Source organism: Salmo trutta, chromosome 15 (genome assembly GCF_901001165.1).
Source record: "Salmo trutta chromosome 15, fSalTru1.1, whole genome shotgun sequence".
NCBI lineage: Eukaryota > Metazoa > Chordata > Actinopteri > Salmoniformes > Salmonidae > Salmo > Salmo trutta.
In genome coordinates this window covers 2,792,612-2,819,649 of record NC_042971.1, presented here as the reverse complement: position 1 = coordinate 2,819,649, position 27,038 = coordinate 2,792,612, and the positions used below count along the sequence as shown (strand labels likewise).

General features: G+C 41.1%; 2 protein-coding genes and 1 long non-coding RNA gene across 3 annotated transcripts in view; 1 reads left to right on the top strand and 2 right to left on the bottom strand.

Annotated features, from left to right (window-relative positions):
- The window catches only part of LOC115149648 (tripartite motif-containing protein 16-like), a 1,197,515-nt gene that overhangs the window by 237,442 nt on the left and 933,035 nt on the right, over window positions 1-27,038 (bottom strand). The gene's annotated exons all lie outside the window — the stretch shown is intronic.
- Window positions 431-14,326, top strand: LOC115149672 (uncharacterized). Its single transcript, XR_003866928.1, has 2 exons — window positions 431-667; window positions 14,295-14,326. It is a non-coding gene; the product is annotated as an uncharacterized LOC115149672 (long non-coding RNA).
- Window positions 21,934-24,357, bottom strand: LOC115149576 (stonustoxin subunit beta-like; the record flags this gene model as incomplete). The annotated part of the gene is made up of 3 exons (XM_029692530.1): window positions 21,934-22,460; window positions 22,885-22,931; window positions 24,191-24,357. Coding segments are annotated over 3 exons (741 nt in total), but the record flags the coding sequence as incomplete, so codon positions are not given.

Here is a 27,038-nt window from a genome sequence, read left to right as displayed (position 1 = left end):
TATGAAAGTTTTCATGGAGGGTGGGTGACCCCCTTGGTGGCTGAACCTGAGATCAATGAGAGAACTTGTCAGAAAAAACGACAGTCCCACTTTCTCTGTCATTGTACAAAGTAGAGAGTGGTGAAAAAATGTGTAAAAATGTATACAGAGGCTCTGGAATTTGTCATAAAAAAAATAAAACTAGTGAAAAAGGATTAAAATAAAGTTCCAACAGTACATGAGATGATCAGACTGAACCAACTGCTATCTTAAAATGTTTATTCAGTTAGGAAACAGAGGATGTATTACATAAAGTTATCACAGATTTAAAGTTATCACACAATTAAATAATAAATCCTCACTCACACAGACAAACATGGCTTCATTATTGTTCACAGTTAATTATCATAGTTTCTCACAGATCCTGGCTTCCACTGTTAGAATGGCTGAGCGAGAGGAGGTGGGGCTTTTTTCATAGCCTGAGAGAGAGAGAGAGAGAGAGACATTCAGTTTAACTAGAGGGGCTGGGTGCGCCCCCTGTTGGCTGAACCCGGGTGGGAGGTTCCCCCTTAGCAAGCAATGGACCCCAGCACACCACTGAAGCCATTCAGAACTATATTCAAAAACACACCTGGTAACCTGTTCAATCACCAGGCACACGGCTCAACATAGTTCAATGACAGAGACTGTGGACTTAGAATCATTTTGGGTAAAAAAAAAACATTGTGAAAATTAATAAAATAAAGTTGCAGCTGTCTTTGATATGCTCAAAATTAACTAACTGCTATCTTGAAATGTAGAGAAAGTGTTTTTAAATAGGCATCCTATCATTTGAAAATTAGTTGAAAGGCTAAGTGATTCTCCTCCTGACAAGAAGCTGCCTTCAAACATAGTGCAAAAAAAGTGGTCCTAAAAAATATGTCAAAATGAATAAAAAAATGATACAGCTGTCTTTAATAAGATCAAACTGAACTAACTGCTATCTCGAAATGTTGAAAAAGTGTTTTTAAATAGGCATCCTATCATTTGAAAATTAGTTGAAAGGCTAAGTGATTCTCCTCCTGAGAAGAAGCTGACAGCCTTCAAACAGAGCAAAAAAAGTGGTCCCAAACAATATGTCAAAATGAATAAAAAAATGATACAGCTGTCTTTAATAAGATCGAACTGAACTAACTGCTATCTTGAAATGTTGAAAAAGTGTTTTTAAATAGGCATCCTATCATTTGAAAATTAGTTGAAAGGCTAAGTGATTCTCCTCCTGACAAGAAGTTGACAGCCTTCAAACATAGTGCAAAAAAAGAGGGCGTGAACATAGAATATTTTTGAGTAAAAAAAAAGAATATACAGCTGTCTTTAATAAGATCAAACTGAACTAACTGCTATCTTGAAATGTTGAAAAAGTGTTTTTAAATAGCTCAGTCTTATCACTCAATATGAGTCAAAATCTGTCACTTCCAGGACTGCTCATTTTGTCAAAAATGAAAAAATTAACAACTCACAGCTGTGTTAATAGACCCAACTCAAACATCTGCTATCTTGAAATGTCCAAAAAAGGTATTTAAATGAGTCTACCAGACATCTTCTTGAGAGAAGATAAGGTCAGGGACTCCTGACTGACTCTCTGTCATGTTGAAATAGGTTCTCCTGTCTTACTTTCTGTCATGTTGAGATTGGTTTCCCTGTCTTACTTTCTGTCATGTTGAGATTGGTTAGTTCTTCTTGAGAAGGACGAGGAACAGCTGCCTCTAATTGAAGGTCAACCGAATAAACCTCAACATAGAAATAGATAACTAGAACTCAAGCTTAGAAATAGAGAACATAGAACAAACACAAAAAACACCCCCTGTCACGCCCTGACCACTCTACCATAGAAAATAAGAACTTATATTGGTCAGGACGTGACAGTAAGACAGGGGAACCCATCTCAACATGACGGAGAGTAAGACAAAAGTTTTGAGAATGACACAAATATTAATTTTCACAAAGTCTGCTGCCTTAGTTTGTATGACGCCAATTTGCATAAACTCCCTAATGTTATGCAGAGTGATCAGATGAATAATTAATTGCAAAGTTCCTCTTTGCCATGCAAATGAACTGAATCCCCCAAAAAACATTTCCACTGCATTTCAGCCCTGCCACAAAAGGACCAGCTGACATTATGTCAGTGATTCTCTCGTTGACACAGGTGTGAGTGTTGACGAGGACAAGGCTGGAGATCACTCTGTCATGCTGATTGAGTTCAAAAGTGTATCCAGTATAAACTAACGCTGTACACCCGGTGTATACAGTATAAACTAACGCTGTACACCCGGTGTATCCAGTATAAACTAAACAGTGTACACCCGGTGTATCCAGTATAACTAATGGTGTACACCCGGTGTATCCAGTATAATCGAAACGGTGTACACCCGGTGTATCCAGTATAATCGAAACGGTGTACACCCGGTGTATCCAGTATAAACTAAACGGTGTACACCCGGTGTATCCAGTATAAACTAAACGGTGTACACCCGGTGTATGCAGTATAAACTAAACAGTGTGCACCCGGTGTATCCAGTATAAACTAAACGGTGTACACCCGGTGTATCCAGGATAAACTAAACGGTGTACACCCGGTGTATGCAGTATAATCTAAACGGTGTACACCCGGTGTATCCAGAATAAACTAAACGGTGTACACCCGGTGTATCCACTATAATCTAAACGGTGTACACCCGGTGTATCCAGTATAACATAAACGGTGTACACCCGGTGTATCCAATTAAACAAAACGGTGTACACCCGGTGTATCCAGGATAAACGTCTCTTCCTCTGACCGACTCCTGGATCTGGATACGCGTTTCTATGGAGACAAGAGGTCAGGTCAGGGGTCACACAGAACCATCACTACCACCATCATCATCATCCTCCTCCTCTTCCTCACCTCCATTAGAATCCTGGTAGACGTCAGTCTCCCCCAGATCTACTCCCAGTCTCCTACAGACAGACAGGTTAGGGTTAGGAGGTGTTACTGAACAGACAGACAGACAGACAGACAGAGACAGACAGACAGACAGACAGACAGACAGACAGACAGACAGACAGACAGACAGACAGGTAGGTTAGGAGGTGTTACTGAACAGACAGACAGACAGACAGACAGACAGACAGACAGACAGACAGACAGACAGACAGACAGACAGACAGACAGACAGGTAGGTTAGGAGGTGTTACTGAACAGACAGACAGACAGGTTAGGGTTAGGAGGTGTTACTGTACAGACAGACAGACAGACAGACAGACAGACAGACAGACAGACAGACAGACAGACAGACAGACAGACAGACAGACAGACAGACAGACAGGTTAGAGTTAGGAGGTGTTACTGAACAGACAGACAGACAGACAGACAGACAGGTTAGGGTTAGGAGGTGTTACTGAACAGACAGACAGTGTGGGAGAAAGCATGCAATGCAAGCATTATTTCATATCCATATGAGGAGGCTAGCCCATACTATGTTAGAGCTAAAAGAAGATACGGGCGTTGTCCATTGGGTGGAAAGAAAAAGATGGCAGATCGAATAGGGGGTTTTACTTTATTTACATAGAGGATGGACCTATGTATTGTATGTGTATAAAAGCAGAGCCGGGGCCTAAAGAAGGGAGTTGTTGTTCCGCGGACCGACTCGGCTTTACTACTCTGTATTAAAGTCTATATTGAATTTACAAGTTCTTGTAAGAAGTGTTATTCTCAAGACAATTTTCCACGACACTAACATTAGCTAGTGTGTTTTAAACCCACTACTGTCGTCTAGTTAGTTATTCGTTTTAATTTCATATTTACGGTGTTGTTATTATTATTCAGCTAGCGGGCTGGTTAAGTTAGCATTAGACTAGCTAGCTAACATCCCGACCATGCGGTCACTGAGCTACTCTCCTCCTGCTAAAGAAGAGAACATCACAGTAAAACAAGAAGTAGAGGGTGAGGCCATTACTGTGAAAGAAGAAAAAGACGCGTTCAGAGTGAAAGAGGAGGAGGATGTTACAGTAAAACAAGAAGTAGAGGGTGAGGCCGTTACTGTGAAAGAAGAAAAAGACGCGTTCAAAGTGAAAGAGGAGGAGGATGTTACAGTAAAAGAAGAGGATGCAGTTTATGGAGTGAAAGAGGAGGAGGGGGAGATGACTGTCACATCGAAAAAGGAGGTGGAAGAAGAGGAGGAAACTGGACATCTGGGCCCGGTTTCCCAAACGCATCTTAAGGCGTCCAATGGTTCTAACGGTGAACTTAGCCATAAGATGGTTTTGAGAAACCGTTCCCTGATTAACTCTAGTAAGTACTGTCTTAAAAACAGAGGCACAAACTCTGCAGTTGTTGAACTGATGTGTGGTGTTAAAGGGGAAATATGCAATATCTACATCCATATTTAGACGTTTTAAATTATTTATTTATAGCCATTGATTCTTGAAGAATATAACACATGCCTCATGAGCTTAGTTCAACTGTTGTACCCCATTAGAACCCCAAATAAGCGTTTTTTACTCCCATGTTCAGAAACAATGTAAACCAACACTGTATAGCCTCAAAACATAGTTACAACTATAATGTTGATATCATGGATGGTCAGTCCTTGCTTCCATAGGTTTGTCTATGCATTTGAGACTAGTTACATTTCTCCAGCCCCATCCATCATCTTATTAGCAAAACAGTGGTGGAATTACAGCTTTGTTATTGTTTCAACTGCAGATTGGTTGATTGATTGTGTGGATTTTTTAAAGGGGCAAACTAGTTTTTAAACAGAAACAAAATGGCTGCCCATTGACCTGAGCTGTGTTAGAATACTCTTACTAACCGTACTATTTGTGACGTGAATTTAGTATATAGTATGCTTATTTGTCATAGTATGTATATAGTTAGTATGCCAAAAGTTCCCGGATGTACTAAATTCAACAAAATACGAGGTAAACATGCAGAGGACACTTTCTGTGCTTTTAGGGCCCAAAATGCAATTCTTCAGGAAATGGGCGTGGCTTCAACTATTTTCAGATTTGAAGAAAATGGCGGAAAATATGCAGTCGAAGTCCGACGAGAGAGCGGAAACAAATGAACTGCTTTAACTAATTATGACAAATGTTGAGCAATGTAATGATTTTTCAAATAAGTTATGTTACACATTATGTTAGCTACGCTATCCTTACAAACCGCATAGCATATCTTCACAGCAGTATGTACCAGTATGTCAGCTAGCTACCTAACATTAGTTGGCTACTTTTACATCAAACTTGCCAGTATATTAACAGTATATTAACTATATTCCAACTAACTACCCAACGTTTATTGACTTGATTATTCACGTTATTCTTAGCCAAGGGGTCGTGTGCATTCTCAATGCTACTTTTACATCAAACTTGCCAGTATATTAACTATATTCCAACTAACTACCCAACGTTTATTGACTTGATTATTCACGTTATTCTTAGCCAAGGGGTCGTGTGCATTCGGAACACCGCTCCAATATCCAATGATAGGGTGTGGTACGAATTACAAACTCCTCAAAAATCCCAAAACTTCAATTTTTCAAACATATGACTATTTTACACCATTTTAAAGACAAGACTCTCCTTTATCTAAACATATTGTCCGATTTCAAAAAGGCTTTACAACGAAAGCAAAACATTAGATAATGTCAGCAGAGTACCCAGCCAGAAATAATCACACACCCATTTTTCAAGCTAGCATATAATGTCACAAAACCACAGCTAAATGCAGCACTAACCTTTGATCTTCATCAGATGACACTCCTAGGACATTATGTTATACAATGCATGCATGTTTTGTTCAATCAAGTTCATATTTATATCAAAAAACAGCATTTTACATTAGCATATGACGTTCAGAACTAGCATACCCACCGAAAACTTCCGGTGAATTTACTAAATTACTCATGATAAACGTTCACAAAAAACATAACAATTACTTTAATAAGAATTATAGATACAGAACTCCTTTATGCAATCGCTATGTCCGATTTTTAAAATAGCTTTTCGGTGAAAGCACATTTTGCAATATTCTGAGTAGATAGCTAGCCTGTGATGGCCGGGCTATTTTGACACCCACCAAGTGTGGTACTCACCAAACTCAGATTTACTATAAGAAAAATTGGATTACCTTTGCTGTTCTTCGTCAGAATGCACTCCCAGGACTTCTACTTCAATAACAAATGTTGATTTGGTTCCAAATAATCCATAGTTATATCCAAATAGCGGCGTTTTGTTCGTGCGTTCAAGACACTATCCGAAGGGTAAAGAATGGTGACGCGCCCGGCGTGTTTTGTGCCAAAAAAATTCAAAATATTCCATTACCGTACTTCGAAGCATGTCAAACGCTGTTTAAAATCAATTTTTATGCCGATTTTTCTCGTAAAAAAGCGATAATATTCCGACCGGGAGTCGTTGTTTTCGTTCAAAGAGAGAGAAAGTAAACATGGTGTCGGCTCGTGCACGAGCACCCCAGTCTCATTGTTCTCAGATCGACCACTATCCAAATGCGCTACTGTTTTTCAGCCATGGCCTGCAAAGTCATCATTCAATGTTCTGGCGCCTTCTGAGAGCCTATGGGAGCGTTAGAAAATGTCACGTTATGCCAGAGATCCCCTGTTTTGGATAGAGATGATCAAGAAGACCAAGAAATAGTCAGAGAGAGCGCTTCCTGTTTGGAATCTTCTCAGGTTTTGGCCTGCCAAATGAGTTCTGTTATACTCACAGACACCATTCAAACAGTTTTAGAAACTTTAGGGTGTTTTCTATCCAAATCAAACTATTATATGCATATGCATATTCTAGTAACTGGGCAGGAGTAGTAACCAGATTAAATCGGGTACGTTTTTTATCCGGCCGTGCAAATACTGCCCCCTATCCCCAACAGGTTAATGAACAGTCCAGCAGGCATCATCTATGTAGCCAAGTGATCATAGGGTCCAGTGAACAGCAATATATGAACCAGGGAAGCCGGTAGGTAGTCGTTACTACGCTAGCCGGGAGATGCGCCTGGCTCGAGGCTAACTGGTGCTAGCTTCGGGACAAGGGAATCACCGACGTCCTGCAAAGGTCGGTTGAGGGCACATCGGACGGAATTATGTTGGCAGACCAGTCGTGAAGGATCGGTGGTACTCCGTGTTGACAAAGGGTCCAGGCCAAGTGGCAAAATAGCTATTGTAGCAGGAGTAATTTTGTTTGCTAGCCGGGAGAAGCACCTGGCTCGAGGCTAACTGGTGCTAGCTTCGGGACAAGGGCATTAGCCACTATAGCCAATCTGGTGCAAAGGTCCAGAGTTTACGGCAGGAATCCGGTGATGTAGTGGCTTCTAGTCGTCTTAGTGAAGAGTCTGGGAGGAATCAGCTGTGTAGCTGAGTGATCATAGGGTCCACTGAGCAGGCCGGGAGATGGGCCTGGCTCAAGGCTAGCTTCGAGGCTGGGCCACTCGGTAGCAGCTAGCTAGCTGCGATTATCCAGTGTAATGGTCGACTTGTCACCAAAATCACTCACAAACTTTTACAGATGCACAATCGAGAGCATCCTGTCGGGCTGTATCACCGCCTGTATCACATCATTCTTAGCCAAGGGGTCGTGTGCGTTCTCAATGGACATTGTTAATTTGGGTGCGTTTGTAAATTCACTCTGGCTCTCTACTCCGATTTCAGAGCACTCTCGTCTGAGTGTACAAGGGCGCAGAATAACTGATGAATTTACTAACACTCAACACCTGTTGGATATGGCCGTGTCAGTAAACGTTGGCAAAAAAGCTCAAATTAAATTGTTGCCAGCAGCACAGTTAGTCACCAACGCTCTGGATAACATGAAAACAGCCTAACCAGCTCTGCTAGGGCAAGTAAAATGGTAAGAGTGAGGTTTTCTCTCATTTGTGTCTAGCAAGCTATCCAACGTTAGCCAGTTATCTTGGGTGCTTTACTGTCGTTGTGAGGTCAGAACGCTTTGATCGATCCTACTCCTCAGCCATATAGTATTTGTTTACAAACAGTGGCCTTATACAAGCTTATGTTTTGGCTTCTGATGGGGTAATACAGTTGAAACATTTGAGGCATTTATAAGTTATATTCTTTAAGAATCTATGGTTATTTTGTATATAGGTCTTTCTATAACTGCCGGTGAAGATTTTCTGTGGGGGTCAAATTTTTACAGCTGTTGATAAGTCATTGTATAATATTCTGGCAATTATTTTAATGCCATTACAGTGAAGGCGAAAGTTTGTCTTTTGTGATGTACTGGGCCATTCGCACTACCCTCTGTAGTGCCTTGCGGTCAGAGGCCGAGCAGCTGCCATACCAGGCAGTGATGCAACCAGTCAGATGCAATCGATGGTGCAGCTGTAGAACCTTTTGAGGATCTGAGGACCCATGCCAAATCTTGATGACGTTGAGGGGGAGATTGTTGTCCTTGCACCACATGGCCAGGTCTCCGACCTCCCTATAGGCTGTCTCGTTGTTGATCAGGCCTACCACTGTTGTGTCATCGGCAAACTTAATGATGGTGTTGGAGTTGTACCTGGCTGTGCAATCATGAGTGAACTGAGCACTCATCCCTTAGGGGCCCCTGTGTTGAGGATCAGCGTGGCGTATGTGTTGTTACATACGCTTACAACATGGGGGCGGCCCGTCAGGAAGTCCAGGATCCAGTTGCAGAGGGAGGTGTATAGTTCCAGGTTCCTTAGCTTAGTGATGAGCTTTGAGGGCACTATGGTGTTGAACGCTGAGCTGTAGTCAATGAATAGCATTCTGACATAGGTGTTCCTTTTGTCCAGGTGGGAAAGGGCAGTGTGGAGTGCAATAGAGATTGCATAGCGGGATTTCTTATAAGCTTCCGGGTTAGAGTCCCGCTCCTTGAATGCGGCAGCTCTAGCCTTTAGCTCAGTGCGGATGTTGCCTGTAATCCATGGCTTCTGGTTGGGGTATGTACGTACGTTCACTGTGGGGACGACTTCGTCGATGCACTGATTGATGAAGCCAGTGACTGTGGTGGTGTACTCCTGAATGCCATCGGAGGAATCCCGGAACAAATTCCAGTCTGTGCTAGCAAAACAGTCCTGTAGCTTAGCATCTGCTTCATCTGACCACTTTCTTATTGATTGAGTCACTGGTGCTTCCTGCTTTAATTTTAACTTGTAAGCAGGAATCAGGAGGATAGAATTATGGTCAGATTTGCCAAATAGAGGGCGAGGGAGAGCTTTGTATGTGTCTCTGTGTGTGGAGTAAAGGTGGTCCAGAGTTGTTTTCCCTCTGGTTGAACATTTAACATGCTGATAGAAATTTGGTAAAATGGATTTAAGTTTCCCTGCATTAACTTATTACATCTAGGCGTTCCGCTAGCGGAACCCCATTCCGCCAGCGGAACCCCTAGCCAAAAGCCAATGGGGTCGCATGGCGCGAAATACAAAAACCTCAAAAATGCAATTATTTAATTTTTTAAAACATACGACTATTTTACACCATTTTAAAGACAAGACTCTCGTTAATCTAACCACACGTTTTTGATATAAATATGAACTTGATTGAACAAAACATGCATGTATTGTATAACATAATGTCCTAGGAGTGTCATCTGATGAAGATCATCAAAGGTTAGTGCTGCATTTAGCTGTGGTTTTGGTTTTTGTGACATTATATGCTAGCTTGAAAAATGGGTGTCTGATTATTTCTGGCTGGGTACTCTCCTGACAATCTAATGTTTTGCTTTCGCTGTAAAGCCTTTTTGAAATCGGACAATGTGGTTAGATTAACGAGTCTTGTCTTTAAAATGGTGTAAAATAGTCATATGTTTGAGAAATTTAAGTTATAGCATTTTTGAGGTATTTGTATTTAGCGCCACGCGATTCCACTGGCTGTAGACCTCGCCTAGACAGGTTAACCTCTCTCAGGTATGTGGGACGAATCGTCCCACCTAGTCAACAGCCAGTGGAATCGAGTGGCGCGAAATACGAAATACCTTAGAAATGTTATAACTTCAATTTCTCAAACATATGACTATTTTACACCATTTTTAAAGACAAGACTCTCGTTAATCTAACCACACTACAATAGCTTTCTCTATGAATTTGAGAGTGATTACATTTCTCCATCCCCCATCCCTCAGCTGTTTACCAAACCACGTCTCTGAGCAGCCATTTTGTTGCCGTTTAAAAAACCCACACAGCAATCAATCAACCAAATCTGCAGTTCAAACACTGTTTTGGTAATAAGATGATGGGGTTGGAGAAATGTAACTACTTTCAAACTCATAGACAGACCTATGGATGCAAGGACTGACAATCCATGATATCAACATTATAGTTTTAACCATGTTGATACAGTGTTGATTTACATTCTTTCTAGACGTTGGAGTAAAAAAAGCTTATTTGTGGTTCTGATGGGGAACAACAGTTGAACTAAGCTCATGAGACATGTGTTTTATTCTTCAAGAATCAATGGCTATAAATAACTAATATAAAAGTCACAAAATGGATGTAGCTATTGCATATTTCCGCTTTAACACCAAACATCAGTTCAACAACTGCAGAGTTTGTGCCTCTGTATTTAAGACAGTACTTACTAGTGTTAATCAGGGAACGGTTTCTCAAAACCATCTTATGGCTGAGTTCACCGTTAGAACCATTGGACGCCTTAAGATGCGTTTGCGAAACAGGGCCCAGATATCCAGTTTCCTCCTCTATGGATGTAACAGTCATCTCCCCCTCTTCCTCTTTCACTCCATAAACTGCATCCTCCTCTTCTTTTACTGTAACATCCTCCTCCTCTTTCACTCTGAACGCGTCTATTTCTTCTTTCACAGTAACGGCCTCACCCTCTACTTCTTGTTTTACTGTGATGTTCTCATCTTCTTTAGCAGGAGAGTAGCTCAGTGACCGCATGGTTGGAGATGTTAGCTAGCTAGGCTAATGCTAACTCAACCAGCCCGCTAGCTGAATAATAACAACAACACCGTAAATATGAAATTAAAACGGATAACTAACTAGACGACAGAAGTGGGTTTAAAACACAGTGGCTAATATACACGAAAGCGTCTAAAGAGTTTTATTGGTTCGGCTATTTTGTCTAGCAAGCTACCGAGGCGGCTGAATCACTGTTGCTGCTGTTGAAAGAAGAGTTCCGTCCACTACATTATACGTCACACCAACAGCATTACCTTAAATTCCCACACCGCCATCTGCTGACTGGAGTGGGTAACGCAGTTGAGTAAAATGTTTATTTTGTCAGACAAAAAGTTAAAGGGTGGGAATAAGGGACATCGCTGGTACTAAAATATTCATTAGCCCCCCCCCCAAATAAATCATATCAGTCAATATATTTTTTCTGTGATTTCTTTTTTTCGTCAACGTCGCATCTTAAACTTCTTAACGGGCGGCACTAGGACCAGGGGAGGCTGCTGCTGCACTAGTGACTGTGAGACTTTCTTCAGCAAAGATGGCGGACAGAAACACTTGGAGAGAGGGGTACCCCTACACAGAACTGAACTGGATCAAAGATGGTGGACAGAAACACTAGGAGAGAGGGTTTTAAAAAAAAAAAAAAATTAAGTTTGCACAAATCTTTATTTAACTTGTTGTAAATAACAGTAACATGCAAAACATAAAAATAACATAACATAACAGCCAGAGGGACTCCAAAGAAATTAGAGAAAAATAAAAAAACTATTATATCAAATCAAATACAGACATATATCGAATACATTTTTTTGACATATTGTTTTGTATACGTTTTAAAGATTCTACGTACTGTTCCAAATCAGATGAAAAAATTAAGAAAAGGGGCTTTTTCTTCATAAATTTTGATTTATGGATGAAAGATTTTCCTAATAAAATAAAGAGATTTATGACATACTCACGTCCAATTGTGGAATCAGTGTAGTAAAATAATATGTCAAACTTAGTAATATCAATGGTTGCATGCAATTTGCGGCTAAGATATAGTTTTACATCAGTCCAAAACACTTCACTATATAAACAATTACAGAATAAGTGTTTAATAGATTCAGTTTCTAGTTCACAAAAACTGCATTCACGGGTAACGTCAAATATATATTTAGAAATTAAGCTATTACACGGATAGCATCTATGGATTATCTTAAAGGAGATCTCCTTTACTTTATTGGTCACCATAAATCTGTGTAGAGTGAGCCAAGCACGGCGCCAGTTTACATCAAACGATGAAGCCCAACAAAATATCGCAGAGGGAATAGACTTCCTGTAGAAAATATCCCTTATTAAACGATTGTTGAATTATCGTATCTAGTAGACCAATGCCATTCACCTGAATATCGCTTACAATCAGAGATATTCCAAAATATGCATTATTCGGAAGTAAAGTTTTTATCCCACTAGGTATAGCTTTAATAACAGTGTCATATTCCTTGCTTGAAACCTCAAAGTTGTATATTTCCATAAATTCTCTCCGTGTAAATAGATTCCCACTGTTATTAACCAATTGGCTGACAAGAACAATGTTTTTCCAGAACCATTTATGGTTAAATAACATCTTATTTCTATGTAATATCGACCCATTGTTCCAAATAAAACATTTATGAGGTGAAAAGTTGTGTTTATACAACAAAGCCCAGCACATTAAAGCCTGCTTGTGAAAATCCGCCAGTTTCACAGGAAGTTTACACACAATATATGGACATTGTAGTAAAAAATTAAGCCCGCCGAACTTCTGAAAAACAAAATGAGGCATAATATTCCAGAAGCTATGAGGATTTTTAATGTACCTTTTAATCCAGTTGACCTTTGATATCTGATTGAAGAGAGTGAAATCTAAGACATTTAGACCGCCATCATAAACCCTGTTGTTGATAACATCTCTTTTTATCTTATGTGGCTTGTTTTTCCATATGAAGTTGTACAAAAGCCTATCTATGGTACAGCAAGTGGATTTGGGAATGTCAATAGATGAAAAAAGATAGGATGCACGAGATAGCCCCTCAGCTTTGGATAAAAACACCCTTCCTTGAAGACTTAAATCCCTCCCTAACCATGAGGATAATTTTTTTTTGGCAGATTCAGTTACAGGGTTCAAATTAAGATCATTCATAGCCTTAAGATTTTTGGTGATCTTTACACCGAGGTAGGTTACAGTATCTTTTTCAGAGATGTTACAATCTGCTGGGTTGATATATATATATATATATACGTCTGTGAATATCTGAACCATTTGCATCCAAAAATAAACTGCTCACATTCAGGAGATAAACTTTGTAAGGACTGTGTGTGTTTTTGTGTAAATAGTTTCTGAAAAGAAGTGTGTCCAGCTCAAACGCTGATTGTTGCGTCATTTGTAACTGTCCGTTTTAACGAGGGTTCTAAACGAGCGTTCTAAAAGAGCGTTCTAAAGGAGCGTTCTAAATGAGTGTTCTAAACGAGCGTTCTAAAGGAGTGTTCTAAAAGAGCGTTCTAAATGAGTGTGTCCAGCTCAAACGCTGATTGTTGCGTCATTGTAAAGTGTCCGTTGTAACGGGGTTCCAACCTACTAATCAACCCGCTTCAGGGACTGTAGAACGGCTGGTAGGAATAATAACAATGGCTGGGCTGATGGGCACTTCAGTGACTTGGAGCCTTTGATTGCCCTGCCTCTGGGAGCCTGTCCACTTGTTACATGATTACTGAGTGAAAGAGAGCCTATGAAAGTTTTCATTGGAGGGTGGGTGACCCCCTTGGTGGCTGAACCTGAGATCAATGAGAGAACTTGTCAGAAAAAACGACAGAGTCCCACTTTCTCTGTCATTGTACAAAGTAGAGAGTGGGGAAAAAATGTGTACAAATGTATACAGAGGCTCTGGAATTTGTCATAAAAAAAATAAAAATAAAAATTGTGAAAAAGGATTCAAATAAAGTTCCAACAGTACATGAGATGATCAGACTGAACCAACTGCTATCTTAAAATGTTTATTCAGTTAGGAAACAGAGGACGGATCACATAATTAAAGTTATCACACAATTAAATAATAAATCCTCACTCACACAGACAAACATGGCTTCATTATTGTTCACAGTTTATTATCATAGTTTCTCACAGATCCTGGCTTCCACTGTTAGAATGGCTGAGCGAGAGGAGGTGGGGCTTTTTTCATAGCCTGAGAGAGAGAGAGAGAGACATTCAGTTTAACTAGAGGGGCTGGGTGCGCCCCCTGTTGGCTGAACCCGGGTGGGAGGTTCCCCCTTAGCAAGCAATGGACCCCAGCACACCACTGAAGCCATTAATAACTATATTCAAAAACACACCTGGTAACCTGTTCAATCACCAGGCACACGGCTCAACATGGTTCAATGACAGAGAAAAAAAAAACATTGTGAAAATTAATAAAATAAAGTTGCAGCTGTCTTTGATATGCTCAAAATTAACTAACTGCTATCTTGAAATGTAGAGAAAGTGTTTTAAAATAGGCATCCTATCATTTGAAAATTAGTTGAAAGGCTAAGTGATTCTCCTCCTGAGAAGAAGCTGACAGTCTTCAAACAGAGCAAAAAAAGTGGTCCCAAACAATATGTCAAAATGAATAAAAAAATGATACAGCTGTCTTTAATAAGATCAAACTGAACTAACTGCTATCTTGAAATGTTGAAAAAGTGTTTTTAAATAGGCATCCTATCATTTGAAAATTTGTTGAAAGGCTAAGTGATTCTCTTCCTGAGAAGAAGCTGACAGCCTTCAAACAGAGCAAAAAAAGTGGTCCCAAACAATATGTCAAAATGAATAAAAAAATGATACAGCTGTCTTTAATAAGATCAAACTGAACTAACTGCTATCTTGAAATGTTGAAAAAGTGTTTTTAAATAGGCATCCTATCATTTGAAAATTAGTTGAAAGGCTAAGTGATTCTCCTCCTGACAAGAAGTTGACAGCCTTCAAACATAGTGCAAAAAAAGTGGGCGTGAACATAGAATATTTTTGGGTCAAAAAAAAAAATATACAGCTGTCTTTAATAAGATCAAACTGAACTAACTGCTATCTTGAAATGTTGAAAAAGTGTTTTTAAATAGCTCAGTCTTATCACTCAATATGAGTCAAAATCTGTCACTTCCAAGAGTGCTCATTTTGTCAAAAATTAAAAAATTAAAAAATTAACAACTCACAGCTGTGTTAATAGACCCAACTCAAACATCTGCTATCTTGAAATGTCCAAAAAAGGTATTTAAATGGGCCTACCAGACATCTTCTTGGGAGAAGATAAGGTCAGGGACTCCTGACTGACTCTCTGTCATGTTGAAATAGGTTCTCCTGTCTTACTTTCTGTCATGTTGAGATTGGTTTCCCTGTCTTACTTTCTGTCATGTTGAGATTGGTTAGTTCTTCTTGAGAGAACTAACCCAAAATTAGTCCAACTAACGCAAAATTAGTCGAAAGGCTAAGGGATTTTCTAAATAGCTCAGTCTTATCACTCAATATGAGTCAAAATCTGTCACTTCCAGGACTGCTCATTTTGTCAAAAATTAAAAAAAGAAAAAAAATAACAACTCACAGCTGTGTTAATAGACCCAACTCAAACATCTGCTATCTTGTAATGTCCAAAAAAGGTATTTAAATGGGCCTACCAGACATCTTCTTGAGAGAAGATAATGTCAGGGACTCCTGACTGACTTTACTCTCCGTCATGTTGAAATATGACAAAAGCTCTAGGCTGTTTTTAACCACTTCCGGTTGTCACAGGAAGTTCTTACTCAACACACGTTGTCTTTGGGATAGACATAAACAGAATCCTGAATAAGAAGTCTCTACCTTAATAATTGACTGAATGACACATGGTTGAGTTGTGTGATTTTCACTATGTGCAGGTTATATGACAATAGCTCTAGGCTGTTTTTAACCACTTCCGGTTGTCACAGGGAGTTCTTACTCAACACACGTTGTCTTTGGGGTAGACATAAACAGAATCCTGAATAAGAAGTCTCTACCTTAAGAATTGACTGAATGACACATGGTTGAGTTGCGTGATTTTCACTATCTGCAGGTGGCCATATGGCAATAGCTCTTGGGTGTTTTTAACAACTTCCGGTTGTCACAGGAAGTTCTTACTCAACACACGTTGTCTTTGGGGTAGACATAAACAGAATCTTGAATAAGAAGCCTCTACCTTAATAATTGACTGAATAACACATGGTTGAGTTGCGTAATTTTCACTATCTGCAGGTGGCCATATGACAATAGCTCTAGGCTGTTTTTAACAACTTCCGGTTGTCACAGGAAGCTCTTGCTTCACACACGTTGTCTTTGGGGTAGTCTCAGTCCTGTCTGATGCTGTCCGGTCAGTGAAACAGCCTGTCTCAGTCCTGTCTGATGCTGTCCGGTCAGTGAAACAGTCTGTCTCAGTCCTGTCTGATGCTGTCCGGTCAGTGAAACAGTCTGTCTCAGTCCTGTCTGATGCTGTCCGGTCAGTGAAACAGTCTGTCTCAGTCCTGTCTGATGCTGTCTGGACAGTGAAACAGTCTGTCTCAGTCCTGTCTGATGCTGTCTGGTCATAAAGAGTATAACATTGTTGCTGCCCGTAGCGTTGAAGGCAAGGGAAGCCAGTCAGCATTTGGCTTCCTTTGATTGTGTTGGCTGTGTTAGCTGTGCTAGCTGTGTTAGCTGTGCTAGCTGTGCTAGCTGTGTTAGCTGTGCTAGCTGTGCTAGCTGTGTTAGCTGTGTTGGCTGTGTTAGCTGTGCTAGCTGTGCTAGCTGTGTTAGCTGTGCTAATCCAAGTTTATGGTTTTAAAAAAGGGCAAAATTAAAGACAGATCGTAATTGTAGGTGCTGAACTCTCTGTGTCGTTTTAAAGCAATTGTCGTTTTGTCGTCCCTAAAACGTCTGAAACATATATTTTGCTTTGACCGTGCTGCAGGTCACCTAACTGTTTGGTTACATGCAATACGCTTTGTGTGGACTTCACCGGACAGCGGTTGCTCTCTGGTTTTGAGATGAAAACAAATGTCTAGTTTAATTTATTCTGCCGCTGTGTCTAGTAGTAGTACCATCAACAGACAGCAGGGGGCAGTAGAACCTGTCTTCACAGTGGAAAGGCAGACACAGTGGATTCATTTGTCTTTAATGAGATCAAACTGAACTAACTGCTATCTTGAAATGTTGAAAAAGTGTTTTTAAATAGCTCAGTCTTATCACTCAATATGAGTCAAAATCTGTCACTTCCAGGAGTGCTCATTTTGTCAAAAATGAAAAAATGACAAAATTAACAACTCACAGCTGTGTTAATAGACCCAACTCAAACATCTGCTATCTTGAAATGTCCAAAAAAGGTATTTAAATGGGCCTACCAGACATCTTCTTGACAGAAGATAAGGTCAGGGACTCCTGACTGACTTTACTCTCCATCATGTTGAAATAGGTTCTCCTGTCTTACTTTCTGTCATGTTGAGATGGCTTTCCCTGTCTTACTTTCTGTCGTGTTGAGATGGGTTAGTTCTTCTTGAGAGAACTAACCCAAAATTAGTCGAACTAACCCAAAATTAGTCGAAAGGCTAAGGGATTCTCTTCCTGAGAAGAAGCTGACAGCCTTCAAACAGAGCAAAAAAAGTGGTCCCAAACAATATGTCAAAATGAATAAAAAAATGATACAGCTGTCTTTAACAAGATCAAACTGAACTAACTGCTATCTTGAAATGTTGAAAAAGTGTTTTTAAATAGGCATCCTATCATTTGAAAATTAGTTGAAAGGCTAAGTGATTCTCCTCCTGACAAGAAGTTGACAGCCTTCAAACATAGTGCAAAAAAAGTGGGCGGGAACAGAATATTTTTGGGTAAAAAAAATGAATATACAGCTGTCTTTAATAAGATCAAACTGAACTAACTGCTATCTTGAAATGTTGAAAAAGTGTTTTTAAATAGCTGTCTTATCACTCAATATGAGTCAAAATCTGTCACTTCCAGGACTGCTCATTTTGTCAAAAATCTTTGTCAACAACCTTGCAAAGCCTAGAGCTTTTGTCATATTTCAACATGACGGAGAGTAAATTTCTGACTTTGCAGCTGACATATCTAGAGGAAATCGCACAGTTCTGCCTCCAGGTCAAGATTCATGACAAACGTCAACATGAGACAGGGAGAAGCAATGTAAAAATCAATAACAAAATTGTTTTCACAATTAGCATGCTTTTTCTTGTTTCAAGTATGTTTTATTATGAAAAGTACAATATAACCATGTATACTTGTACAACTATGGAGCGAATGTCCACATATAATTGTACAATTAGTTTTTCCAACATAAAAGACAAGAAATGATCACATTGGTATTTTAACAGTGTTATTGTCAGAGTTTAAATGTTTAAACAGAGGATACATCTAAAACAGGATAAAACAAGTGCAGTGTGTTGTGAAAATGTTACTTTAACGTCGACTCATAACGTCACACTATAACTTCATGGGAGTCTTGTGGAAAGACTGCATGTTGTTTTGGGTGGATTGAGTGACGTCTTCATCAACATTTTGCAGAATATTCCTGTAATATTTTCACCTCTTGTCGGCTGCAGACATTCATAAGGAGTTCCAGTAGTTTATTTATCATTTGCAGGTATTAAAAGTAATACATACATTGTAATTCCTTGTTGGATCTCTCTCACACACAGGACAGTGCATACCAGAGGAGGCTGCTGAGGGGAGGACGGCTCATAATAATGTCTGGAACAGAGTGAATGAAATGGAACACATAGAAACCACGTGTTTGATACCATTCCACTTATTCCACTCCAGCCATTACAAGCCTGTCCTCCCTAAATAAGGTCCCACCAACCTCCTGTGGTACAAACACAAACAGTAAAATATATCATAAAAAATGCAAAGTGGTAAAAGATCAGAAAAGGAACCAAAAGGTTCAGTCATGTTGTAATAGTCTGATGACAACAGTTTAGGTTTATGATTTAACAGGCAGATAGAACTGGGATAGAAGCTGTTCTAGAACCTGTGGTCCAGAAACTGATTTAACAGGCAGATAGAACTGGGATAGAAGCTGTTCTAGAACCTGTGATCCAGAAACTGATTTAACAGGCAGATAGAACTGGGATAGAAGCTGTTCTAGAACCTGTGGTCCAGAAACTGATTTAACAGGCAGATAGAACTGGGATAGAAGCTGTTCTAGAACCTGTGGTCCAGAAACTGATTTAACAGGCAGATAGAACTGGGAGAGAAGCTGTTCTAGAACCTGTGGTCCAGAAACTGATTTAACAGGCAGATAGAACTGGGATAGAAGCTGTTCTAGAACCTGTGGTCCAGAAACTGATTTAACAGGCAGATAGAACTGGGATAGAAGCTGTTCCAGAACCTGTGGTCCAGAAACTGATTTAACAGGCAGATAGAACTGGGATAGAAGCTGTTCTAGAACCTGTGGTCCAGAAACTGATTTAACAGGCAGATAGAACTGGGATAGAAGCTGTTCTAGAACCTGTGGTCCAGAAACTGATTTAACAGGCAGATAGATCTGGGATAGAAGCTGTTCTAGAACCTGTGGTCCAGAAACTGATTTAACAGGCAGATAGAACTGGGATAGAAGCTGTTCTAGAACCTGTGGTCCAGAAACTGATTTAACAGGCAGATAGAACTGGGATAGAAGCTGTTCTAGAACCTGTGGTCCAGAAACAGATTTAACAGGCAGAAAGAACCGGGATAGAAGCTGTTCTAGAACCTGTGGTCCAGAAACTGATTTAACACGTGTGAGTGTCCAGTGTGTGTTTGTCAATTGTGTGTTTCAGTGTTCTGTGTGTGTGTGTATGCGTGTGTATCCAGAGTGTGTGTGTGTGTGTATCCAGTGTGTGTGTGTGTGTGTGTGTGTGTGTGTGTGTGTGTGTGTGTGTGTGTGTGTGTGTGTATCCAGTGTGCGTGTGTGTGTGTGTGTGTGTGTGTGTGTGTGTGTGTGTGTGTGTGTGTGTGTGTGTATCCAGTGTGCGTGTGTGTGTGTGTATCCAGTGTGTATCCAGTGTGTTTGTGTATCCAGTGTGTTTGTGTATCCAGTGTGTGTGTGTCAAGAGTGTGTGTGTCAAGAGTGTGTGTGTCCAGTGTGTGTGTGTGTGCCTAGTGTGTGTGTCTGTGTCCAGTGTGTGTGTGTTTCAGTGTGTGTGTGTATGTGTCCAGTGTGTGTGTGTGTATGTCCAGAGTGTGTGTGTGTGTGTCCAGTGAGTGTGTGTGTGTGTGTGTCCAGTGAGTGTGTGTGTGTGTGTGTCCAGTGAGTGTGTGTGTGTGTGTCCAGTGAGTGTGTGTGTGTGTGTCCAGTGAGTGTGTGTGTGTGTTTTTCAGTGTGTGTGTGTGTTTTTCAGTGTGTGTGTGTGTTCAGAGTGTGTGTGTGTCCCCAGTGTGTGTGTGTGTGTTTCAGTGTGTGAGTATGTGCTCAGTGTGTGTGTGTTCAGTGTGTGTGTGTGTGTGTGTCAGTGTGTTCAGTGTGTGTGTGTGTGTGTGTGTTCAGTGTGTGTGTGTTCAGTGTGTGTTTATGTGTGTGTCCAGTTTATGTCCAGTTTGTGTGTGTTGAGTGTGTGTATATCCAGTGTGTGTGTGAGTGTGTGTTTATGTGTGTGTGTGTTCAGTGTGTTTATGTGTGTGTGTGTCGAGTGTGTGTTTGTGTGTGTGTCCAGTTTGTGTCCAGTGTGTGTCCAGTTTGTGTCCAGTGTGTGTGTTTGTCCAGTGTGTGTGTGTGTGTGTCCAGTGTGTGTGTGTGTGTGTGTGTGTGTGTGTGTTTCAGTGTGTGTGTGTGTGTGTGTGTGTTCAGAGTGTGTGTGTGTGTGTGTGTGTTTGTATGTGTGTGTGTCCAGTGTGTGTGTGTTTTCAGTGTGTGTCCAGTGTGTGTGTTTATGTGTGTGTCCAGTTTGTGTGTGTTGAGTGTGTGTATATCCAGTGTGTGTGTGTCCAGTGTGTGTGAGTGTGTGTCCAGTGTGTCTGTGTGTGTGTGTGTGTCTCCAGTGTGTGTGTGTTCGTGTGTCCAGAATGTGTTGTGTGTGTCCAGTGTACGTGTGTGTGTTGAGTGTGTTTGTCCATTTTGTGTCCAGTGTGTGTGTGTACGTGTGTGTGTGTTTGTTTGTGTGTCCAGTGTGTGTGTGTGTCCATTTTGTTTCCAGTGTGTGCGTGTGTCCAGTGTGTGTCCAGTGTGTGTGTGTCCAGTGTGTGTCCAGTGTGTGTCCAGTGTGTGTGTGTCCAGTGTGTGTCCAGTGTGTGTGTGTGTGTGTGTGTCCAGTTTGTGTCCAGTGTGTGTACGTGTGTGTGTGTTTGTTTGTGTGTCCAGTGTGTGTGTGTGTCCATTTTGTTTCCAGTGTGTGCGTGTTTCCAGTGTGTGCGTGTGTCCAGTGTGTGTCCAGTGTGTGTGAGTGAGTGTGTCTGTGTCCAGTGTGTGTGTGAGTGTGTCTGTGTCCAGTGTGTGTGTGAGTGTGTCTGTGTCCAGTGTGTGTGTGTGTGTGTCTGTGTCCAGTGTGTGTGTGTGTCTCCAGTGTGTGTGTGTTCGTGTGTCCAGAATGTGTGTGTGTGTGTCCAGTGTACGTGTTCAGTGTGTGTGTGTTGAGTGTGTTTGTCCATTTTGTGTCCAGTGTGTGTACGTGTGTGTGTGTTTGTTTGTGTGTCCAGTGTGTGTGTGTGTCCATTTTGTTTCCAGTGTGTGCGTGTTTCCAGTGTGTGCGTGTGTCCAGTGTGTGTCCAGTGTGTGTGTGTGAGTGTGTCTGTGTCCAGTGTGTGTGTGTGTGTGTGTGTGTCCAGTGTGTGTGTGTGTGTGTGTGTGTGTCCAGTGTGTGTGTGTCCAGTGTGTGTGTGTGTGTCCAGTGTGTGTGTGTCCAGTGTGTGTGTGTGTGTGTGTGTGTGTGTGTGTGTGTGTGTCCAGTGTGTGTGTGTGTGTGTGTCCAGTGTGTGTGTGTGTGTGTGTGTGTGTGTGTGTGTGTGTGTGTGTGTGTGTGTGTGTGTGTGTGTGTGTGTGTGTGTGTGTGTGTGTGTGTGTGTGTGTGTGTGTCTCCAGTTATTATTTCAGGGACACTGAGTCGCCAACATAATGAACCCTAAACCCTGGATAGAGGGGCTCAGTGAATGTGGAGGTGAATGTGATCAGGTGGGTCAGTGTGTCAGAGGAGGCTCTATAGAAGGACAGAGTGCCGGCTGGCCAGTCCAGATACACTCCTACTCTGTGGGGGCTGGAGGAGGGGACGTCTATGGTAGTGGAGTTATTATTGTGCCTGGCAGAGTAACTGTTGTCAGAGCAGAACAGACTCCAGGACTTGTCATTGGCTCCAATCCAACAGTCATTACCCCCTCCTCTCCTGCTGATTCCTTTATATGTCACTCCTATATCAGCCCCCCCACTCCACTCTACCTCCCAGTAACAGCGCCCAGTCAGACCCTCTCTACACAGCACCTGTTCCCTGTCCTCAAATCTCTCTGGGTGATCAGGATACGGCTGCTCCTCTCTCCTACATGTCACCTTTCTGTTCTCCTCAGACAGAGAGAGTAGTCTGTCTACTGTGTTTGGGTCCAGTGTGAGATCACAGACATCTGATGGATGAAACCAGACACAATATTAGAAATCATCATCATCATTCACATTAGAATGTTAACTCACTTTTCACTAATTCATTTAATCTAGTTGTTTCTAGGTATCAAAAGGAGAAGTTAAGGTAACTTGAGACTTGTTGAACGATCACATGGTAATATAAAACACACACATAAAACACACTTATTCACATTAATTACACACACACACACACACACCTAACGTAACAGGAACACACCACACATTTAAACAGACACACAGTCAAAGCAGCTCTTTGTAAACGTTGGTGTCCCTGATTTCTGCTTCTGTAGAACTACAGCTGATATTTAATATGACCAAGTCAGTAATGATGGTGGTCTTTGACTTTGACTTAACTTGAATTAAGACTTATTCTTAGTCATATTCTTCACAGCAGTCAACACTCACATTTTCTAAGTCCAGGTTTCATTCTGTTCTCTCCACCATGTTCCACACTGTAGCGGTAAGCAGAAGAACAGACAGTCATTGAGGGATACACCTGAACTCACACACACACACAGGACAAACACACACACACACACACACACAGGACACACACACACACTGGTCAAGCGTTGGTAAGAACGTTTTCAGTGTTTGTGTCCTGTGTGTGTCCAGTGTGTGTGTGTCCAGTGTGTGTGTGTCCAGTGTGTGTGTGTGTGTGTCCAGTGTGTGTGTGTGTGTGTGTCCAGTGTGTGTGTGTGTGAGTCCAGTGTGTGTGTGAGTCCAGTGTGTGTGTGTGCGTGTGTGTGTGTGTGTATTTGTCCTGTGTGTGCGCGTGTGTGTGTGTGTGTATTTGTCCTGTGTGTGCGCGTGTGTGTGTGTGTGTGTGTATTTGTCCTGTGTGTGTGTGTGTGTGTGTATTTGTCGTGTGTGTGTGTGTATATTTGTCCTGTGTGTGTGTGTGTGTGTATATATTTGTCCTGTGTGTGTGTGTGTGTATATATTTGTCCTGTGTGTGTGTGTATATATTTGTCCTGTGTGTGTGTGTATATATTTGTCCTGTGTGTGTGTGTATTTGTCCTGTGTGTATATATTTGTCGTGTGTGTGTGTGTGTGTGTGTGTGTGTCTGTATTTGTATATTTGTCCTGTGTGTGTGTGTGTGTGTGTGTCTGTATTTGTCCTGTGTGTGTGTGTTTGTCCTGTGTGTGTGTGTGTGTGTGTGTGTTTGTCCTGTGTGTGTGTGTGTATTTGTCGTGTGTGTGTGTGTGTATTTGTCCTGTGTGTGTGTGTGTGTGTGTATTTGTCGTGTGTGTGTGTGTGTGTATTTGTGTGTATTTGTCCTGTGTGTGTGTGTATTTGTCCTGTGTGTGTGTGTATTTGTTCTGTGTGTGTGTGCGTGCGTGTGTGTGTATTTGTCCTGTGTGTGCGTGTGTGTATTTGTGTGTGTGTGTGTGTGTATTTGTCGTGTGTGTGTGTGTGTATTTGTCCTGTGTGTGTATTTGTCGTGTGTGTGTCCTGTGTGTGTTTCGCACCGGACAATCTCTCACACACACACACACACACACACACACACACACACACACACACACACACACACACACACACACACACACACACACACACACACACACACACACACACACACACACACACACACACACACACACACACACAACTTTGTCCAAGTGGTGGTCAGAATGTTTGTATTATTAACTAGCCTGAAAAGTCAAACATGTCTGATATGAACATTGACATAAACACTCTACATACTTGAGTTTCTCCAGTCTGCAGTGTGGATCCTCCAGTCCAGCAGAGAGCAGTCTGACTCCTGAGTCTCCTGGGTGATTGTAGCTCAGGTCCAGCTCTCTCAGGTGTGAGGGGTTTGACCTCAGAGCTGAGACCAGAGAAGCACAGCCTTCCTCTGTGACTAGACAGCCTGACAGCCTGCAAAGAGTCAAATCATATTAAAATCACACTGCTATTGTGTCCTAAAACCTGCCATATCTATTCAGAAATTAATGTATCATATTATAAATTACAAATTATCAAGATAGAAGCATGTATAATACAAATATTTGAGTAGACTGACCAGACAAGTTTAAAAAACAGTATCAGTCAAAAGACAGACAGTGAGGTATCAGATTTAGATTGTATTGAGTATACAGTCCACACCATATCTATTTTGACAGTGAAGATAACATTTTAAATGTGGCTCTAAACTCATTGACATCAATGAAGCCTCAGTCTTTCAGGTCTTCTTCATAGAAAATCAGATTGCCATTCACAAGCTGTTGAAAAGCCAGTTTTCCCAGTGACAGAATGCTCTCTTTATTCCAGTGTGGATCTGTCTCTTCTTTCCCAAGATACTTTTCATTCTTCTGTTTGGTATGAAACACCACAAGGTGTGTGTACATCTCAGTCAGAGTCGTGGGCATCTCTTCTCTCTTATGTTTCAGCATGTGTTCGAGGACTGTTGCAGAAATCCAACAGAAGACTGGAATGTGACACATGATGTGGAGGCTCCTTGATGTCTTTATGTGTGAGATGATTCTGCTGGCCAGGTCCTCATCACTGAATCTCTTTCTGAAGTACTCCTCCTTCTGTGGGTCATTGAACCCTCGTACCTCTGTCACCTGGTCAACACACCCTGAAGGGATCTTATTGGCTGCTGCAGGTCGGGTAGTTATCCAGAGGAGAGCAGAGGGAAGCAGATTTCCCTTGATGAGATTTGTCAGCAGAACATCCACTGAGGTTGACTCTGTGACGTCACAAAAGATCTTGTTATTCTGGAAGTCTAGGGGCAGTCGGCACTCATCCAGACCATCAAAGATGAACACAACTTTGTACTTGTTGTAGATGGAGATTCCTGATTGTTTGGTTTCCATTGAGAAGTGATTGAGGAGTTCAATGAAAGTGTGTTTGTCCTCTTTCATCAAATTCAGCTCCCGAAAAGGGAATGAAAACACAAATTGGACATCCTGATTTGCTTTTCCTTCAGCCCAGTCCAGAATGAACTTCTGCACAGAGACTGTTTTTCCAATGCCAGCGACTCCCTTTGTCAGCACAGTTCTGATAAGTTTGTCTTGTCCAGTTAAGGGTTTGAAGATGTCGTTACATTTGACTGCAGTCTCTGGTCTTGCTTGTTTCCTGGTTGTTGTCTCAATCTGTCTCAGCTCATGTTCATTATTGACCTCTCCTGTTCCACCCTCTGTGATGTAGAGCTCTGTGTAGATCTTATTGAGAAGTGTTGGGTTTCCTTGTTTAGCGATCCCCTCAAATACACATTGAAACTTCTTCTTTAGATTAGATTTGAGTTCACGTTGGCAAATCACAGCAAGCTCATCTGAATCTAGAAATAACACAGAGGATATTAAAATGACGTCTGTTTTAATGCCTACAGTATTGTAGGACTGTTGTAAAGTTTTACATTATAACAATTATTCTCTTAACTGACTGTATAAATGTGTAAATGTTTTCATAATGCATTACAGACTGGTGTGACTGATTATATTATTATTGGTATTATTGATGGTATTATTAATGTTGTCTCTCTCTGTCTCTCTCTCTAAATTAATCAACACAACACATCCCTTCTGCTACTTGATGAGGCCACTAGGTGTTGTATTAAGGCTGCTACAATATCATTGAGTTACACAGCTACTTTAGCTGTACTTTAGCTACAGCTTTTAAATGTTATAAAACAGCATTCAACACGAGGCAGACAGATCTTACATTTCTCCAGTGTGTCAGCAAGCTCCTTCTGGTTCATTTTCCTCAGCACGTGCAGTGTGATCTTCAGAGCCCCCTCTCTGGCACTGCTCTCCTGCTTCTCATCTTCAGCATCCACCACTTCCTTATCCTGCTTCTGACTCTCAAAGCCTTCTGGGAGTTCTGGACTAAGAATCCTTTTGAACATCTTCAGCTCGTTCTTCACAAATGTCATCATTTTCTCTTCAAGCAACTGAAATAAATAAAGTAAATAAGTAAAGCAAGAGAAGAAATGGTTTCTCATTAACACAATAATGAATAATTGACAGATCAACTTTACTTGAGGAAAACAAAAACAAATGTTCATAACAGGACCACATACACTGAATATAGAGTCCAGGTCTGTTTGATGACTCTGGGAAGACTGACCACTGAGAATCTCTGACTCTGATCTCTCCTGTTGGTTTCTGTGGACAAAACATGAGATTACATCTCCTCATCCAGGGAGTACACACACACACACACACACACACACACACACACACACACACTGTTTTAGGACTATATAAATGGATAAAAGGATTAGCCTATGGATTATGAAAACAACAAAAAGAAATGTGAAAATGGGAGAGGAGAAATGACTAGAGACAGTGTTGTTTAACTCACTGACCATGACCCATGATTTCTTCTTACCTTTGTTCAGTAGAAAAGTCTCCCTCTCTAAACTCTATAGGAGGTTTCATAGACCGGTCACTCTTCATTGACACACAGCTGGGATCAGGGGAGGCTGGTCTCTCCTGCTTGATTGGACTTCAACACAACAGAGACAAACATTATATCTCCCATCTACTCTGATCTCAGATGGGAAACATAAGAGTTTCATTCCAAAACGCAACATATCACTTTACAG